This window comes from Ambystoma mexicanum, chromosome 3p (genome assembly GCF_040938575.1).
Source record: "Ambystoma mexicanum isolate Mex_15411 chromosome 3p, UKY_AmexF1_1, whole genome shotgun sequence".
Classification (NCBI taxonomy): domain Eukaryota; kingdom Metazoa; phylum Chordata; class Amphibia; order Caudata; family Ambystomatidae; genus Ambystoma; species Ambystoma mexicanum.
Window position 1 is genome coordinate 199,460,904 of NC_090925.1, and position 19,600 is coordinate 199,480,503.

The 19,600-nt window shown below is 48.4% G+C and overlaps 1 protein-coding gene across 1 annotated transcript in view; it reads left to right on the forward strand.

Annotated features, from left to right (window-relative positions):
• The window catches only part of P3H3 (prolyl 3-hydroxylase 3), a 112,194-nt gene that overhangs the window by 84,174 nt on the left and 8,420 nt on the right, over nucleotides 1-19,600 (forward strand). The window contains exon 14 of the mRNA XM_069650633.1: nucleotides 16,798-16,938. Within this exon, the coding sequence (XP_069506734.1) occupies nucleotides 16,798-16,938 (141 nt within the window). The remainder of the gene's footprint in view (nucleotides 1-16,797; nucleotides 16,939-19,600) is intronic.

Consider the following 19,600-nt stretch of genomic DNA (forward strand, 5'->3'; position numbering starts at 1 on the left):
AAATAAAAATGGTGCAATTGCTTGTACCGCATTATAGCAATACATTGATCTCATGCAGTGGTGCTGCACTCCAAAAACACGCTAAATAATCCTACACGCTCCCACACCCCTTGGCTATACTTGAATCTCTGGTGCACTGGATGGCTGGTGAGACTATATACATCTTCCTATCAAATCAAGTGATATGGGACTGATGGAGGGCCAGCACAACCATAATGCAAACCTAGGTGACCACGTTGGGGGCCACTAACAACAATAATGCAAACCTAGGTGACTACGTTGGGGGCCACTAACAGACACATGAGGGTGCATGCCCAATCATTACATCTGCTGCAGTCAAGTCAGACTGAGGTGAAATGATTTACCCAGGATCACACTGTGGCTAAACAGTGAAGCAGGGATTTTAACCAACTGCTAAAGTTAAGCACTTGACTGAAAACCTTTACTTGTACAATATTTAAGTTTTGCATTTCAAGGCCTACAACAATACTGTCTTCTAAGGTTTACTTGAAAAATACCTAAAGTGCAACCTGGAAATCCTAATACAAGCATGTTAAGCTAAAAGAATATCATTGTAGCTTTAATTTTCACAACCTCAAAGGACAACTCTAAGTCCCAGAAGGTAAAATAATGCAAGCCTGAAACATCTCTTGAACGCCACTGCACGTGCACCACTTCAAGCCAAGTACTGAAAGAAGTTTTGTAATAAACTCAGGTATGGAGATTGTCACCAAGGCCCCCGCTTGTTTTTATGAATGATAAGAATATTTCACTATGGACATAAAGCAAATATTCTTTTGCAAGTCATTCTAGTTGGCATCGTGGATTTGAGCACATTTTTAAAAGGGGGCGTTATTGCATTCCTCACTTTAACTGATTTTGAAGTAGACCCGGATTTGCTAGGTAACTGATGCTGTAGCGGCCCTTTAACTTGGAAGTGTGTTATCGCACATGAGGAAGGCTCTGCTGATAACAAAAGTATTGTGTTTTGGAGGCCGTTGAGGTGCTGGCCATAGGTATGATATGATATATTTTATTTATATCGGGCCCATACACAAGTGTTTCATGGTGTGACGAGGCAAGGGAGGGGTACACGGGAGGACAAAAACAACAATCTTACTAGGCCCAGTGACATTGAGAATGTGCACATGCAGGGGAAGCGGAAAAGGGCAGGGGAGGAGTGGAGAGTGCTGAACACGTGATCAAAACAACAACAGGTAGTGTGGCCAGCAGGTGGCAAGTGCAAGAATTAAGCGGAGACAACGGGGGTCTAATAAGGGCGGTAAGGGGACTGTAGGGTTGCTGATACAGACCCAAATGGAAGAGTTTCCAGGAGGCTGTGCAGCTGTGCAGCTGGGTGGGCTGAGGTCTGGGCCCGAATTCAGAAGTTAGCCAGGTGCCCAGTGCAGAGACAGGGAATCAGCAGGGGAGAGGAAGAGAGAAGGCAGAAGCAAAGGTTTTGTGAGTGTCTCAGTCTGGATGCGATTTATGACATGGGAAGTGCTTGCTCTTCGGAGACCTGCTGTTTCTTAAGGGTGCTTTCGATTTCCTGTCCATTTCTTTTGGTATCCCAAAGGCGTTGTTAAATCAGGGACCCCTCTTAAACCACCACAGACTCTCCTGGGAGTCCTTTGCAGGCACCATTTCCTCAAACATTCCTGCCCTGTGCAGTGAACCCTGAATGTGTAAAGATTGGACTAGATCAGAATTGCTGGGGGCTCTGTTCTTTATTTATTTATTGTGCATTTGCTAGGCGCGTATACAACAAGTACGTTTCAAAGCACCCCCTTTACACAAAAGAGCTGCAGGCAGGGTTAGGTTACTGAGGGGGAAAGTATGTGTCAGCAGTGGGTGGAGTCCGCAAGTATTAGACCGTGTCCGAACACATTTGAAAATACGACTTAGTGAGAGCAGAGCAGTGTGTGTGTGCATGCCAACCTGTCTGTGTACGCGCGCATGCTGTTGCATCATCGTGCTGGTGCTACGCTATGAGGAAAGCAGTGCTGTTTATTTGACGGCTGCAAGTATATTTTCAGGATTGACCCCCTTTTCCATGGACTATTTGGCAAGCCCTGGAAAGGCATTGGGTGTGCATGTGTTGCTGTGGCAGTGCAGGGCACTTTGCTGCTATTTGAAGTCAGAGAAGGAGCACTCAACAGACGTACACTCGCATTTAAGTGGGACGGTGTGGAAACTGAAAACATAACTGTAAGGCGTAATGCTGGCGCGCCTCCACTTCCTGCTCCGAGCAGTGTGAAGGCGGCGCAGTTCCACAGGGTGGATGGAATATCTTGGTCACGCTGAACTCCTCCGTCTTGTCGGTGCATTTTGTTTTGCGCCTGCATTACATTTTCATGCTGGTGCAAAAGCAATGGATTCCTATGTAATCCACTTCAGTGTAGCACCTACTAGTAGCAGTCAGAAGTGTAATTTGCACGCGGTATTGTTTTTTAACTAGAGAGTAACATGAACGACTAAATGCAAGTGTGCCTTCTTTTACTCGTTACTTGTAGTCTGCGCTTTGCCCATGCTTAAGTGTGTGCAGGGGTCCCCTGAGCCCCAAAGTGCAATCATTGGGGGTCCCCTGCATGCAATAGGAAAATTCCCCTTAACATTTCCGCGCCAGGATTCCTCCTCTGACTTCAGGCGGCAGGCGCGTTTACGCCTGCATGAGATTTTCCTACAGGCGTCCATCTTGCCCGCCTGGGCCTGGGGGCGACTGAGACTTTGCCTTCTTACTTCCGAGGGCCTCTTGCCTTTAAAGCTGGGTGTGGGCCTCCTAGTGGGGGGGTCCTCCATCACCAACCTCCTGGTTTCCTCTTTTGCTGCTCACCCTGGACTCCGCTTACACGCACCTGGCGTTTATAAACCAGGAGGGGCATATTGGCTTCGTCCCACGTGTTTCTATGGACACATTTTTCTAAACTTTTTGAACTGACTATAAGCATCATGAAAGTCCCACTGATCTCCCTGGTAGGGATCATCCGATTCGTAGTCTAGAGTGGCCTGCACCCTCCCACTTAGGCACCTCGCTACCGGATGTGGAAGTTCCTTGCGATGGGTCCTTCGGGTCCTTGAGCGGTGATCATAGATCCCTTCTTTTGGGTGACAAGTAAGGGTTCTTCACGAAATGCTGACGTGCGTTTGTGCGTCAGTGGTTGTTTGACTGCCCCCACATCTCCCACCTCAATTTGAGATGCCTGTGCCCGCCGGCAGGTGTCGGCATACTCCTTCATTCAGGCTTTGGCTGCTTCGTCTCGTTCCCGTACCTCTGGGTCCAGAGCGGGGGGGTGGGCTGATCACTTCAGCCTGGGGGAGGCGCGTCTGCATGTTTCGTCCAAATATGAGTTCAGCCGGAGACTTCCTTGTAGTGCTATGAGGCGTCCCTCTGTAGTCTCTCATGAGTTGGTTCAAGACTTGTTCGTATGGCTGTCCCGTCAACCAGGAGATCTGTAGAGCGCTCTTCAGGTTTGCCATAAATCGCTCGACCATCCCATTGGCTTGGGGCCAGAGGGGAGTGATCTTCCTGTGTTGGAATCCGAGGTATTCTGCAAATTGGGCGAATTGATATCCACAAAATGGGGGTCCGTTGTCCGTCTTGAGTACCTTGGGTACTCCATACGCTGAGAACATGTGGTCCAGTGCGGGGATGACGTGATGGGCTGCCGTTGACGATATGAGGTGAACATCAGGATATCGTGAGTACTCGTCCATCACGGCCAGGACGTATTTTCCTCGTTCGATGGACCCAAAGAAGTCGGCCGCGACTGCCTCCCATATTCTATGCGGAAGCTCCGACATGACCAGTGGTTCTGGGTGGCGATTCGGCGTTATAAGGCAACATGTGGGGCATGCTTTAAATGCTGCCTCTACCAACGTGTCCATGTGAGGAACTATACCTTTTGGCGGAGCATGCGTTTGGTGGACACCATGCCCCTGTGAGTTTCGTGGACAAGTTTGATGACCTTTGCTATCATGGCTTCCGGAATCACCAGCTTGCAGTCTTTTAGGAGTAGGTGGTCTTCTGACACTGCAAGCTCATCCTTCACTTGAGGCAGCCGTTCCATGTCCTCTTGCACCTTACCTCTCGTGGCTCTCCCCCTTTCTTTTGTCCTTCGCCACAATCCAGATTCCAGTCCTTCACAGATGATGCGACAGGCCAGGTTGCCCTCGGTCTCTCTGGCGAGTGCCTCCATGTTGACTCCCTCTGGTGTGGTCTGGTTGATGAGATATCTTAGGTATCTATCGGCCACTGATGGTCCAGGTGTGCTTTCTTCCTGTGGTCTCCTGGATAGGAAGTCCGCCGGGTTTTCACCTTTTCCCGGCCTGTGTATCATGTTAACCGCATAGTCTTGTAGTCTCAGGCCCCAACGGGTGATTCGCAGGGGCATCTTGGCTTGGGGGGTTACCATATAAGAAGAGTAGGGCCTGATGGTCTGTGATGACCTGGAACGGTTTTCCGTACAGAAACAGGTGAAAATGTTTGCATGCCCATACAACAGCGAGCCCCTCCTTCTCTGCTTGGGAGTACGCCTGTTCGGTGGTAGACAGGCTGTGGCTGGCGTAGGCCACTATGTGTTTCTGAGAAGGATCTTTTGGGTCGAGTTGTGCCAGGATGGCTCCCAGACCCATGGGGCTGGCGTCGACTGTCAGCTCGGTTTTCCTACTCGGGTCATAGTATGACATGTTTTCCGCTTTCGCGACTCTCTCTCTTAACAGTTCAAATGCCTTTTGACAGTCGCTGGTCCATTCAAACTTCACATCTTGATGTGTTAGATGTCTTAGCGGCTCGCTGACGGACGCGAAGTTCCTGATGTATCGGTTGCAATAACTGGCCAGGCCCAGGAACAATCGAAGTTCTGACACAATGCTTGGGGCGGAAGTGTCATTGAGTGCCGCTACCTTCTCCGGATCAGGAGTCATTCCCGACTCCGAGAATACGTGTCCGAAGAACTTTAGTGTATTTTTACGGAATTTGCACTTGTCCCTGTTCAGGGTGAGATTGACATCATGCAGGGCCTTGCATACCTTCATCAGGGTCTCGTCGCATTTGTTCACATCTGTACCGAATACTAGTATGTCATCCGAATAGTTGAGACAGTTTGGGATGTGCTTAATGATGTTATGGACCTCGGCCTGGAATGTTTCTGCTACCGAGGACACCCTGAAACTCAGTCTTTTATACCTGAAGAGGCCGACGTGGGTGACAAACGTTATGTTCCTGCTTTCGGGGTGTAATACTAGCTGGTGGTACCCCTTTTGCAAGCCAAGTTTGGAGAAGACTTTTTCCCCGTTCAGCCGATGAATCATGTCCGTGATGCTGGGCGCGGGGTATCTCTCCTTTCGGATGGCTTGGTTCGGGTGTCGCATGTCTACGCACAGTCTTATGGCATCGGATGCTTTTTTGGGGACTGGGACGATTGGGGACACCCACGTGGTGGGTCCTGTGGCCCTTTCAATAATGTCTTGTTCCAATAGTTTTTGAAGCTCATCTTTGACTTTCTTTTGAATATTGACTGGATTCCCGCGGTACGGTTGGGCTACCGGTCGCACGGCGTCGTCCACATGGAGCTTGACTTGCCCATTTTTGAGTTTGCTAATTCCATTGAATATTTTGGGGTACATATTGTTTATCATATCGACTGGGTCTATGTACTTGTGGACCATGATGTTGTATAGAATATGTATCAAGCCCATTTCGGCGGCCACGTTAAAGCTTAAGACACAACCGCTGTCTGTCTCTGTGGCCAAAACGTGTATTGGTACCCTCATTTCATGTCCCTTGTAACGACAGAGCCCATTGAACTGTCCCAGGCACTTCAGGGGTGTTTTGGCCCTGTATGCATATATGTCAACCATTGCTGGGGTTAGCTTGGGTTTCTGTGGGAGGTCAGTGTAGATTTTCTCACTTACTACATTGACCGTGGCTCCGGTGTCAATGAGGAACTCTGTCGGCCTCTCTTGCAGTTTGATAAGTGTAGGGCTGTGCGCTGTTGTGGTGGGGTTTCCCAGGGCATACACGTAGGCCTTCTTCTGGTCGCTCCCCGACGAGCTGGGATCAGGGTCTGTGGGGATTGTTCCACCAGGTATCGCACAGGGCGCGTTGAACTGCGCTTGGGTCTTGCACGCATTACAAACCTTCTTCTTTCTCTCCTCTTCTGCCGATCTTCTCCGGAGTATCTGTCTCTCTGTTCACCTGTGGTTTGATTTGAAGTGGTCGATGCGCTTGGGGCTAGGTCTTTGGGTCGGTCTCTCCCCCGGTCTCGGAACAGTCTACATACAGCTTTGAAGTGGCCTTCTTTGCCATAAGAGGTTGTCCAACCGCGGGGCATGTTGCGTCGTGAGGGTATTCGAACCCGCATTTTTAACAGAAGAGCTCTTCGGGTTTCTTCTCTGGTTGTAGTCTATTTAGGGTTTGCCCTGTGTTGGTGTTGCCAAAACTCTCAACTTAGAAGTAAATGGCCCTCTCAACTCTTGCTAGCGCTAGGATTTCCTCCAGCATACAGGATTTCTGAAGTAGCTTCCTGTGGAACGCTTGAGGCTCGCATCCTGAGATGATTTGCGACCTCAGGGCTTCAGTGTTTGAGTAGTTTACGAAGTCGCAGTGTTTTAGCTTGGTGCGCAGTCGCATCACATATGCGTCCATGGTTTCCCCTTTGGACTGCTTGGAGCGTGTTTTTGAGGTCCTGAATTGAGTCTATTGAGTACTGGGGTATTTCATCAATGATATCTCGGGTGGCAGATCCCACGGCCAATTTTAGGATGCACACTTGCCTGGCGTCTTTGACTGGCCCTGTAGCTCCCATGAATAGATCAAAGTCTCTGATCCACTTGGTCCACCTCACCTGGGACCCATGTTGCTGGTGTCTGTCACATCAAATGCTCCTGGCATCTGAGCTGCCAGTGTGTCCGGTAGTTGGTACGGGACATGGTCTGGTGTCGGTGCCACTGGTGCTGGGGGCCCATTCCCTTGAGCTTGTACTCCCTGCCCATCGTCTTGGCTCGACATATTGCTTGGTGGAGTGGTCACTTACTGGGTAGTGTATGCTGACTGCTCTCTCTTCCTGATGGCCGCCGCTAGGGCACGAGCACCATCAATGAGTTCAGGGCCCCATCCGGGGTTTCCACAGCACCCGCGTGCTGTAGGCCTCTGTCTTAGGCCTTTTGTATGCTCCGGGCCAGGGCTCCCCCCTTGTAGGCGGTGTATGTGCGCCGTGTGCCTCCCCGTCCAGTGCGAGCCTGGAACCCCGTGGGGCACTCCCCTCCGTGAGATGCATGTGCACCGTGTGAATAGGAGCCAGGCGCAGTGGGGGGAGGAAAACGCGCTCCAGCGAGTGGACACATGCTGTTCGCCTACCGTTGGCTGCTGCCGGTGTTCCACAGCCCCTCCTCTCGCCCGATCACCACCGTGGCCCGGGCTGCGTATTGTGATGCGCGCTGGTGGTGCGGGCTCGCGTCCTCGAGCGCTTCGCTCCTCTTCCGAGTCGCTGAAGGCAGGCAATGGTGCTCTCCTATGAGCGCTGCACTGCCTGTTCTGCCGCCCTCGTCACCATTGTTGTGGTCGCAGTGCAGCTGGGCGCAGGGTTTCACAGCAAAGATTAGGTAGACACGGAGTGCTGCAATCATACGTCTTCTTAATTTCAAACACCAACTTGAACTGGAACTTCCCCTTTTCCCCGCCCCTCCCGCGTCACTTCCCTTCCTTCCTCCCGTTGCCCTTGAAACATCAACGTGACAGCATCAACCTTCTTCTCTGCATTTCAGTTTCTTTCTACAGGCCTGAATGCCAGTGCCTGCTGCAAGCGGGCCAGTGGGCAGATTGAAGGGCAGTACATAGGTGTGAGGAATCGGATCTTGACCTGGAATTACATGTATTTACCTTTCCTTTCAGCCAGGCACATTCACCGAATGTCTGCGTTAATTCTCTTCTTCTTTTGCTTAAAGCGTGGACGCACAGCGCGGCATCACTGTGCAACCTGGCTTATTTTCATGTGCAATGTTAGTCAAAGTATCTACAGCATCACATGCGTAGATGTCACTCTGCGACCTGGAGATGCCGGCCCACGGTCACCGATTTACGGTTATATCAAATCACAGACTTGCATATGGAGATCTTGTTAAGTATGGGGAGTATGCATTAGAATAAAAGATGTGCGCCTTTTATTCCAGGTACGTTCCTCAAATGTAAAACATGTGTTGCTTCCAGTTATTGCTTTGACATATAGCACAGCATCACTGGGTCTTATTTTTGTCTGTGGTGTGCGTCAAACTTAATAAAGAGCAGACCAAACTAGCATTTCACTAGGGCGCCCGCCCCGTAGTGTAACCTGGAGGTGCCTTCTCGCGGTCTCTTCTTGCAGGCCTCATACTTGGTTCTCTTGTTCTAGAGCCAGGGATGCAGGGTGGCAGGCGGCAGCTGGTTCAGGGGCTGGGTCACCCCCAACCATCCTTTAATTGAGTGTGTTTCAGAATGCATCTCTTCCTGTAAGGTAGCAAAATCTGTCTTTGGCAGCCGCTGCCTATTAGAAATGCCCTTCGCCAGATGGCATACTTCCATGTGCCAGCGTGTGTAGCACCACATGGGACTGCTTAAGGGAGCAACAGTTTACGGTTCTATGTGATAATGTCGCCTGGGAAAAAGTGGCCAGGCAGGCGACTTTTTCCCCCCCACTCCCCTAAGAAGGGTATAATTCACTATGATATACTCCAGGCCTAGAATATTTGGGGAAAGTGCTTGATTTTCTTGGGAGTACAAATTTGGGGAAACGTCCCTGGTGGCCGTTCCCCAGGCGACCTCTTCCCTGGATACCCCATTTAGTTGCTATGTGATCTTACGGATGGCAGTGTTAAGCTTGAATTGGTGTAGAAAAGTAACCGCTACAGGACACCGGTTGAGAAAGGAGACAATGGTGTAAAGGGACACAGCAAATCACAATGTGAGACAAACCGAGGGGGCCCATTCTATGAAAATCCAAGAGTGACAGTGGAACTCGTTGGATGGAAAGATGAAAACGTTTCATCTCCACTGCTACATTGGTTCTTTTCTTTCTATTGTGCTTAATTTCCCCCTACCCTTAAGGCGAACAGTGTCCCTTGCCAACGGGTAAGGCGTCTTTTTGATGTTTCCCTAGAACTGGCCACTAGGAGGGTGCTGGCCGGCACCAAGTTCATTTGAAATGACCATTTTCATGCAAGTCCTCTAATGTCACCGCGAGAAGTGTCAGGGTAGCAGCCAGTTCCATTCGACTTAGCATGTCACCATTTGGGTGTACAACTTAGTAAAACAAAAATCCTTATATGCTAGTAGTGCCCGGTGTACCACAAACTGGTTTACCACTGTCTGCGTTGTCTCTCACTCTGTCCCTGTTTCTCTATGGGCGGGAGTCATGTTGTCTGGTGCACTCCGTCAGTAGGTCCTGTTCTCTCTGTCTCCCTCTGTTAGTGTGGTATTGCAGGTTCAGAGGTGTTGCCGGTTCAGAGGTATCGCCGGTTCTATTCCCCCCCCCCTTCCCTTTGTGTCAGTGCACTCTGATGAAAGCACATTCTCTGCCAGTATGAACTGTTTCTCTCTCTCTTCACTTTACCTCGCTCAGTCACCCCCTTCACTCTATTTCTCTCTCTGTTGTGTTCCTCTCGTACTCTAGCTCTCTGTCTCACTATCTTTCCCCTTGTGTGTCTCGCTTTTTCCCCTCTCACATTCTCCCTCACAGCCTCTGTCTCACCAGTCTCTCTCCCCCTCTGCGTGTCCCTTAATTAAATATTGCCGTCGTGCTCACAAATGAAAAAAAAGATCATTGATTTTAATCTGAGTGTGGTCCTTTCCAAGAGGGAGGACATTTTGAGAGACAACATGGTGCATATTCTTGGCAAAAAAAGGTTGTCATTAATTTATTGCAGTTACTCTGTAAATTGGTTCTTTTTTAAATCTTAGTGTTCTTTTTGAATGCTCATTTCAGCCTATGCTGTAGTCATAGTAAAAATGTTACATATAGCTTACTGGTCAAATCACATTATCAAAACCTACAATGTTTTCCTTTTGTACTCTTTCAAAGCACTCTTATGGGAAGGGGGCAAGTAGCACCAATGAGGGTTCTGGCTGCTTTGCATAACATCAAAGCCAATTTTGGCAACCTAAGAATGACCATAGACGCTTATATTTGGCAAATATGTCTGATAAAAGGGTTGTATGATTGAATCACTACGCATATCCATTTGCCTACAACACTCCGCTTAGCAGTAAAGCACGTGCAATCTTGGTCCAGTTCCACACGTGCATGCAGGTAGCCTCAGGATTTCAGTGCAAGGATGAACTGCTGTGATATCTGTCACTCCTTTGGGGATTTTAAAATATTTCCTCCATCCAAGAGGGGGACCTGACAGCGGGACGCTGCCTGCAGCGACAACTGAACCCCAGGGAATTACGCAGATATAGGATAACATGCAAATAGACTTGCCCCGTGTCTGGTTCTACAAAATAAGAGTTGTCCTGTTTTCATTCACTAAATGTATTTTAAACCTGAATTCCAAAGTTTCACTTATAGCATTAAATGGTATTGAAAGTAAATGTGCACAGCACCACCTCTCCACAGTCTTCATAAATAGTGTGCTGCAAATATTCACGAATCTGTGACACTATTTACTGGGGTAACGGCGAGGGGAAGGGGTTAAGGTAGTCCTGTGTGTGCCGGTCCTGGTGTTTTATTTTGAAAATCTGGTCATCCTATTTAAATAATAATATAGCAAATGGCATGGGCATTTGTAATAATACACAGGCCTATCCTTTTCCTTTACTCGGTTTGTCTGTGTAGCTTTTTAACGTGTGTAATAAATATAGGGAGGGGATTTAGCATTTGTTCTTAACGCAGCTCTTCCACTTACAGATCCTGTTCTCGCCCTGCTAGGTGGCGCTAGCTACCACCTATTTGACAATTTCTGTAATCAATTGGCAGCTACATGAATATCAGCAAAACAAAAAGTGTCTGGAGCTAGAAGGCTGGCTATTCATGTGAATATTTACATATCACATATGAGTGTGCGCGTGCCTGCGCAGCCGCATAAACATAATGTTGGCTTTGTTTTTTCATCATATATTCTAATGCGTCCGATTGTTAAATCGGGCCTGCAAAGCCTCGAGTAATAGGTCAGAGGGGCTGCCTCCTTTCTTTTCTTTTTGTTATTGTGTTCTAGTCAAAAGACTTTCTCATAAATGCAAAATAGACAATTATGTTTATCAACATACAATCTACAGTTATACATATACAATGTGCCAAAGTGTAAAAAGAAAAAACCCATGAGAAAAATGAGGGAATAATATGGAAAAAATGTATCGATAAAAAGGCAAAAACTAACCGATTTTAAAACCAAATTTAAAGCCAATCTACCCCAAATTGAGTAGTTCAATTGATTTATCATAACATTTAATATTAGCTTTTACAATTTAATTAAACCTAAGACTTTTAAAAATCAAAGTGCCTCCAATACCACACTCAATTCATGCCCGATGTTAGCCTCTCCCAGAAAGCATGGGACGTAAGCCATTCCTCGTTCAGCACAAAATTGATTTTTTTTTAGAATGCTATGAACAGCACTACATTCTATGAAGATATGTTTCAAAGATTGTACTTGGAGAGAACTACATAGACTGCAACCCAGGGACCTATGCTCCTCTCTCGACCTAGCTCGGATCTCCGTTATCTCGCCAGTAGGAATCAAGTTCAACCTCAATCGTAGGAATTCTGTTCTCCACCTAGAATTAGGCACTTTAGAGAGGTAGCCCAGCCTGCTCTGCTCTGCTCCCCCTAGGCTTATCCTTTATTGAATGGGAAGCAGCAATGCAAGAGGAACACACCATATCTATAGTACTTGCCCAATCGTGGTCCATGATTGCCTTCTTAACACCCAGAGGATTTCCCTTAATATTATCCAATGGTCTGTTGATATTGTACAAGCTCTTATCTACAATTTCCCTCAATCTAGACAAGGTTCCCATCTGAGAATGGAGTGCTAGATCTTCATATAGCCAGTTCTTCTCCAGGATTAGGATATGTCTGTAATATAATATCAGTCTGCTATCGAGGTGTGCCAATAAAGATGATAAACCCAGCTCATATCACATACTAGCCATTCGGAGTGAAAATGGGCGATTCAATACTCTCTTCCAAATGCGACGCTCTATCCTCACCCAGTCAATAGACCACGACCTCGGGTCTTTCTAGATACCATAAAGGATTTTTGCGATAGCCTTACTTGTGTAAAATCTGACCAATGAGAGTATGGAGAACCTACAATATCGTGTGTTTCAACTCTTCCGTTGGGAACAGAGTTGGTCCGCCACACGATTTAGTCTTTCCTCAAAAGGTGCAATCGTCTGACTCAGATTAAGGATGAATCCTAAGTATTTGACCTCTGAAACCACTGGGATTGGTGTGCCCTTCAGCTGTCAGTCAAATCTAGGGACACGTTTCCCCCTATGATGCAAATCTAGCTATATTAGATTTGCTGGGGTTAATAGTAATATTGTGTACCTCAGCAAACTGACCAAATACATCCAACTACCTTTGCAGACCTACGGGTGTGTAGTCCAATATGACCACATCGTCTGCATATGCCAACCACAATATGTTCCGTAACCTGATCTTAGGACTGGCAAGAGCGCTTGGTGGCACGGCCTGCCCGACATCCAGCAGGTATAGGTTGAACAGACAGGGGGCCAACCTGCACCCCTGCCTTACTCCCCTACCTGTCGGAATGGCCTGCAATAGATCTCCTTCACCATTCAGGCGAACCCTAATCTTTGAGTTGGAATGTAAGTGGATCAAGATGGTCAGCAGGCCCTCTGGCATCCCCCAATTATGTAGTTTACTCCACAGGCGCCCCCGGTTTATCCTATCAAAGGTTAGAGAAAGATTCAACCATGCACCATACAGGATTGGACCCCTCTTCTGCCATGATCGCCCTCTGGCCACAATTGTTATAAAGCCATTCAGAGATGTAGATAGACCCTTCCTGAGACCAGTCTGCTGTCTGCCGAGAATACCAGCACCTTCTGCCCAAGCCTCTTTGCAGTGGAATTGATGGGCTTGGATTGATGTTCTCCCTTTTCCCTAATCATGTGCCAAGTCAGAAAACCGCTCTTTTAGGCCCCATTTATCATTGTGTTGTGGTTTGTATTTTAGTGGCCAACGGGTAACACCAATGGGGTGCTTAAAATATAAAAAGGTCAAAAGAATGCAGAGCAGGGGTTAATAGCTGCAGATTATAACAAAACACGGAGCCAGAGGGAGCTGAAATACTAAATGTCCAATGGAAAGCGAATAATCACTTTTTAACAGCAGGGTGCTAATGTAGGGGAATCCAGAGACATCAAAGAATGTTGTTGAACACTTCAAGAGGCCCGAGGGACGAGGCCTAAGGCTGCTAGCAGAGGCAGCCTGTAATGTGAGCGCTGCAATGTCCTGAATTGAAGGAGTATGTTGCTGTGCCATTAGATTTCCAAAATGGGACAGCTGCTCAGGGCCCGCCTGAGGCCCTGGGCCTGTTACCACTAAAAAAGTTGAAAGGTCCTGATGCCGGCCCCTTATGAAGGAGAGCGAAATGTATGTTTTTTTTTGTTGGCGCAGGAAACGAATAAGTGATTTTGTTAACTGTTACTAGCATAGATTGTAAATCTCTCATGAAATGACAGAGTCTTCATGCTGGCATATATTGTGTCTACTTGTTCATGAAAGTAATTTGGCAGCCCCCATACTGACATAGGTTGTGTCCCAATTTCATGAAAATGTGTTTGCAGTGACCCTTACTGGAGACTTTATGAAAGGTATTTAATGGGGCCATTACTGGCCTAGACTGTGGCTGCAGCTTCATAAAAGTGACTTACAGTAGCAATGCTTGCGCATGTTGTAGACAAAGGAATCATAAACATGTAGTGAAATACTCCCATATACTGCTGCTGTAATAGCATCAATGGATGTTGTCAAGTGTTACTCTAGAGAACCAATTGTGTGGGTTTTCCCTCAAAGGTTTTGCTGTAAAATGGACCATTTCAAAACATTACTGTGAGCATTTTCTCAGGAGAGAATCCTGCCCATACCTCCTACATTACAAGTGTCCATCACTACACTCGGCCGATCACACTCATTTGTGGGAGATGGTAATGCCCCTCCACTAAAAATATTCACCTGCCACCACTGACCTTAAATAGTTTACAATGTCAGTGTCCCGTCGGGATCAGCCCATGGTGCCAGTGGCAAAAAGCTGCCTCTACCCTTCGCAACAGTATAATCATTGACAGTGGGGCCAGGAGTGTTGCTAGGTCTGGAAAAGATCCAGGGCTACGCTAATGTCAGGACTGTCGGGACTCAGGGCTAGCTAGCCTTTTTAGTTGTAGCCCCTGAGCTTCTATCTGGGGGTTATAACCAAAAGACCTGGGTCTATAGCCCCCTAACCCTTCCCCCCCCTAGTAACACCTCTGAGTGAGGGCAGTCAACGCTGTGTTCCTACACAAGTTGAAATGTGGAGAGTTTGATTTAAAAACATGCGTCTTTCATCTAGTGCAGTGGCCAGCGCCCGCCCCGTCAGCCACTTAGGCATCTGCGCTTTGCGCATGCCTGGTGGGCCATCTGAGTCAGTGGTGCGGCCTGTGCTCTCGCGTGGCCCCCCACGTTCTGTGTTACGCTGCTGCCAACAGTCTCACTTTGGTTGGGGGCGGCTGAGCTACACTCTTATCAACTCGAGGTGGAAAACAATATGCAGCCGAGTAAGATAACCAGGAAGGTTAAGCTCTACGCCTCAAATCAGACAGTGTGCTCCTTTACCCCTAGCGTGCATTGCTGAGTTTTTTTATTTTATTTTTAAAGCGCTCACACAGCCCACGGACATCAAGGCGCTGTTAGTTTTTCTGTTGCGTAATTGATTTTGTTTTAGTTGCGTATATATAACGCGCTTAAATACCCAGAGGTTTCTGAGCGCGGACCCGGGGATAGAACCTGTGTTGCATCGTGTTGTTTTGCTTCCAAGGTGAGCACGTTGCTGCTGAGCTATCCTCCCTGGACAAGCATGAGTGCTTGCTCTCTCGTGTTCTGACTAACCTGTACTGTGAGGGTTGCATGCAGAATGCCTGGGCCGAGTTAACTCTAGAGTGTTGCTGACTCAAGGCTCTGGGGAAGGCAGTGGGGGGATGTTGGCTGAGTGGGATGGGACCGGTGGATGTCTCCCTTAAGAGTTTGCATCTGCAAATCCTGATGTCTTATCCTGCGAATACCCAGTAAAGAGACGTCGTCACGGGCTTGGCTTCTGCGTATCTTTCAAGGAAGCAGCCTCTTAACATGCATCTCCCCCCTCTAAGGGCGACCAGGGGTTCTCTGCGGCAGGGCCGGTGCTGTTGAAGGACTTACCTCGTGGGCACCCCTTTTATCATGGTCCATGAATTTGCCCAGATTCTTTAATATTGTGTAAGCGCTTAGAAGCAAAATAAACCATGTCCGGCGCTATATAATCGAACGGCAGACTAGTACCGTGCACCCCAGTGTTAGGCCGAGTAAACATAAATGGAAGGTATACAGAAGAAAAGCTGCACCCCTCTCCCGCCCAGAAACCAGGCACATGCAGAGGCTGTGGGCATGCAAATGTTTCTCGCGGAGGGCACGTGTCATACGCGAGTAAGTGCGCGCTGGGTCACGCTTCCTGCGCCATCTGTCAGCCCCTCGCCGGAGTGAGGCGGGAGGGGGAGGGGTGGGCGGCGATGGGGAGGGCGAGCAGGTGCACATTCAAATCCAAAGGAGGCCAGGCAAATGCCCTGAAATCATGGCGGCTCAGGGGGCAGGGAGCCACCCTTTCCGTGCTGGAGGCCTGCACCTGCATCGCACTTCTCGCGGCCTTCTCAACCCGCTCTCTCACTGCCTTTCCAAACTCATGTTCCCTCTCTCTTTCTGTGTCTCTCTTCTAGCGTTGTCGTGTCCTACCCTCTGGTGGCGTCTCTTCATGGCACACGTGTCTGTCTCTCTCACAGTGTTTGCCTCCTCTCTGCCTATCTCTTTCTCTCTGGCTCACCCTCTTCATGGATGTCCCAACCCCCATCATGTCGCTTCCATGCCCCACTCGGTTCTCGCGCTCTCCCCTCCAGTTCTCTAGGTATCTCACTCTTTCTCTCAAACTGGAATTCTGCTGCAACGCTTTCCCACAGCAAGCCATGCCATTGTTGACAAAGTGTGTTTATGGCAGACATTGAATGGACAAAACAGCATGAGGAAGGACATCACTGAAAAGTATTAATGTCATGTTACAAAGCATGTATGTATTGGGTGCCCCACACCAGCGTGGTGGTCTTAAGCAGAGTTGGATAGACTTGCTTGGCATTACATCCTGTGTCTAAATTGTGTTTTCACCGTCTCTTCTATGAACTCTGTATTGTGTCTGGTTTGTATGCTCACTGTTCAGCGCGTTGTGAACCCCAAGCAGTGTTGTTTGCGCTGTCAGAACCTTTAAATACAGTAAATAATGAAATAACCAGTTGGCAGGATACCAAATCTCTATTTGTCTCCATCTTTCTCTATCACCTGCTCTCCTGCTTTCTTTCTTTGTCTCTCTCATCCCTCTATTTCTCTTTTTTCTCCCTCCTGCTTTCCCTCTCTGTTTCTCTCTCTGCTTATATAATTGTAGCTCAAGCCCTGTGGAAAAAGGCTTTGAATTCTTTTTTTCATGCATGAGGGAGGGGGGGGGTGTTCTGTCTGTCCTCCACTAGGGGGAATGAACCACATTAACAGCTCTACCCTCCCCCCCTTCTCTCTTGCTCCTTTGCAGGCCGAGGTCCGTCCAAAATGTGGCCGCCTGGTGGCCTTCAGCTCAGGTGGCGAGAACCCTCACGGAGTGCAGGCTGTGACACGCGGCCAAAGGTGTGCCATTGCACTTTGGTTCACCCAGTCTCCAGAATTTTCGGAAAAGGTAACAGCCAAAGAGGCTTTGGGGAAAGAGGCCCCCCAGTGGGTCTCTCTCTGTACAAACGTAAGTGATTGTTGGTCAACCGTTGGGAAAGAGCTCCCTCAAAACTCACTGTAGCAAGATCGGCCTAGACATGTTACAGACCCCTGGCACCAGTTCACCCAGACTGCTATACAGTAGTGTCCTCCATCTCTGGCAGATGCTGGAAGAGGTGCCTCAAAATGGAATTGCATGGTAGTGAAAGTGGCAACCAGTTCAACCAAAGCGGCCTGTATCAGAGCCCTACAAGCATCAGATGATGGAAGTTGTTCCACCAAATGATATTACAGCAAGGCCCGCCTTCCTGTCTTCGTCAACAGTGTAGTGCATTTAGCGAAAGGGCCCAATTCACAAAAAAGGATTATCTCTTAGCAGTACAACCAATGTTTACATCTGACAAAGAGGTAGAAATATATGGAGCACATCAGCTGTTGTGTCACAGCTTTACCAAACAACCATCAATGTAAAGAGGGTCTCAAGCGATCCTTCTAGGCGTTGCACGTGTCCTTGCGCCTGTTCCTAACAAGTGCATGGAAACGGCAGGGCAATGGCTTGCATTTCGCCCTTTTTATGAATACAGGAATCGTTCAGAAATGTGGGGAACTTACACTCGTATGCATTCGCGCACTGGGCCCAAACAATTCAATGATCCCTTTCTGAAAAGCAATATGAGCATTTATGCAGAAACAAAAAAAGTTACCTGTATTGGGCCTAAAATGTTCTTTAAGGGGAGGGCTGGGTCCTTTGTTAATTATCAAAGGGGCGCGCACAGGTTAGTATTTACAAAAACATGTTGCCAAAATGTTAATACGCCAAGTGTTATAATTAAATGTTGGTCACAATGGTGTAGGCGCAACCAAACTGCCCTGTTTCAGGGTTATCTGCCACTGACTGATAGTGGACAAAGAACCACCAACTCGGTCTGCTTCACTGACATTGACTTCTGTTCATAGGTGAAGGCCTTCCTACAATAACAACCGTCATTACTGGTTAGTAATTGAGTTGGTCTTTGCAAATCAGTCCATACCGGTTGCCTTATCAACTGAGCAATGACCGACAAGTTCCCCTGAACCTGCCTTCAACAGCGGCATCCACTAGTCCATGATGGGGGTAGGCCCCCAACCCTTAGCCATCCCAGAGCAATGGTGAAAGTGGCCCCTCAAAATAGAAGTACATTAAGAGTCTCCTTCCATGTTTGTCAATGGTGGAACTGGTTCACCCCGATCAGCCAGACCCCCTCATATGATATGATATGATATATGATAGTTTATTTATATAGCGCCTATACACAATGTGTTTCAAAGCGCTTCAAGGAGGGAGGGGACGTAGGAAAATACAGTTACAATCAGCAAAAAGTCCTTGAAACAATACAGAATGTGAAAATAACTATCATAATAGGCCTGTCGACATTTCTGATAGTGCAAGTGCATAGAACAAGTAAGGCAAGAGGTAATGGATAGGCAGGAGAACAAAGCATGCAGTAACATTACTATGTCTGACGACAATTTACGCAGTGCAGGTGGTAACAAGAGGCAGGGTGGGAGGGGGGCAAGGGGACGGAGGGGAAAGGAGAACAAGGCACGCTACTGAGCAAAAATGTAGGTGACAAATTTGAAAAGCAGGGGAGGGGGGGGGAGAGAACAAGGGGGGAGTAGGGGAGACAGACAAGCTGCTATCGAGTCATGGAACAGATGATAGGAGTAAGTGCAAGGAGGGGGAAGTCTGAGAGGAGGGAGAATACAGAAGGGGGGAGTAGGAAGGTAGTAGAAGAGGATGTAAGTGAGGAGGGGGGAAGGGAAGGAGGCAGGAAGGGGGGTGGAACGCAGAGCAAAAGAGGGGGGGAGCAAGCAGGGTGAGGGCGCAGAGACACTCACGGAAGTGCAGGGGGGCACACAGACACTCACAGAGGGCCCGGCGGTACGGCGTACCGCGGTGGACAGCGGTAGACAGGGCCTTCGTTGTGGGCCTTAGGTGGTGTGGCCGGCTCCCGCCTCCCGGCTTCAGCCACTGGCTAAAGGGGCCATGGCAGCCAATGGGAGGGGGGCAGGGGCTGGCCCACAACAGGACAACAGAATGCAGGCAGGCAAGAAAAACGACGGCCATCTTTGATGGATAAGGTGCATTAAAATGTTTCTAACACAAGATCCTTCTTTCCATGTTAGCTAAGGAGCAGGCTCACCCAGACCTGTTTACTGTAGGGTTCCTTTAACCCAGTACTGATGTGCCACACATGTTTCTACACTAGGGTCCGGTAGCCCATGCAAGGCAGCGATGGAAGAGGTTCAGCCGTACCATTGTATGGGAAAGCCACCCACCCCAGATGGAAGAGGTGACTCCAAACCTGTTTATAGCAACCCCATTAGACAGTGATCATATGCCTCCAACCCAATATACAGCCCCGACAATCTGTGACACAAGTAGCATTTGCCCAGGGTTAGTCACATGTTTCCTCAAAGTCGATCAACCTCAGTAACAACGTAGAATGCTCAACGATGAAGAGGTTGCGTGGAAATCTCGTTTACCCCGGCAGCACCCAACTCTGTTCAGTTGTGGAGGGAGTGCCATCAACGGTACCTACACTTGAGATGGATCAAGATGCTCCCATCTCGAGGGCCACTATAATTTC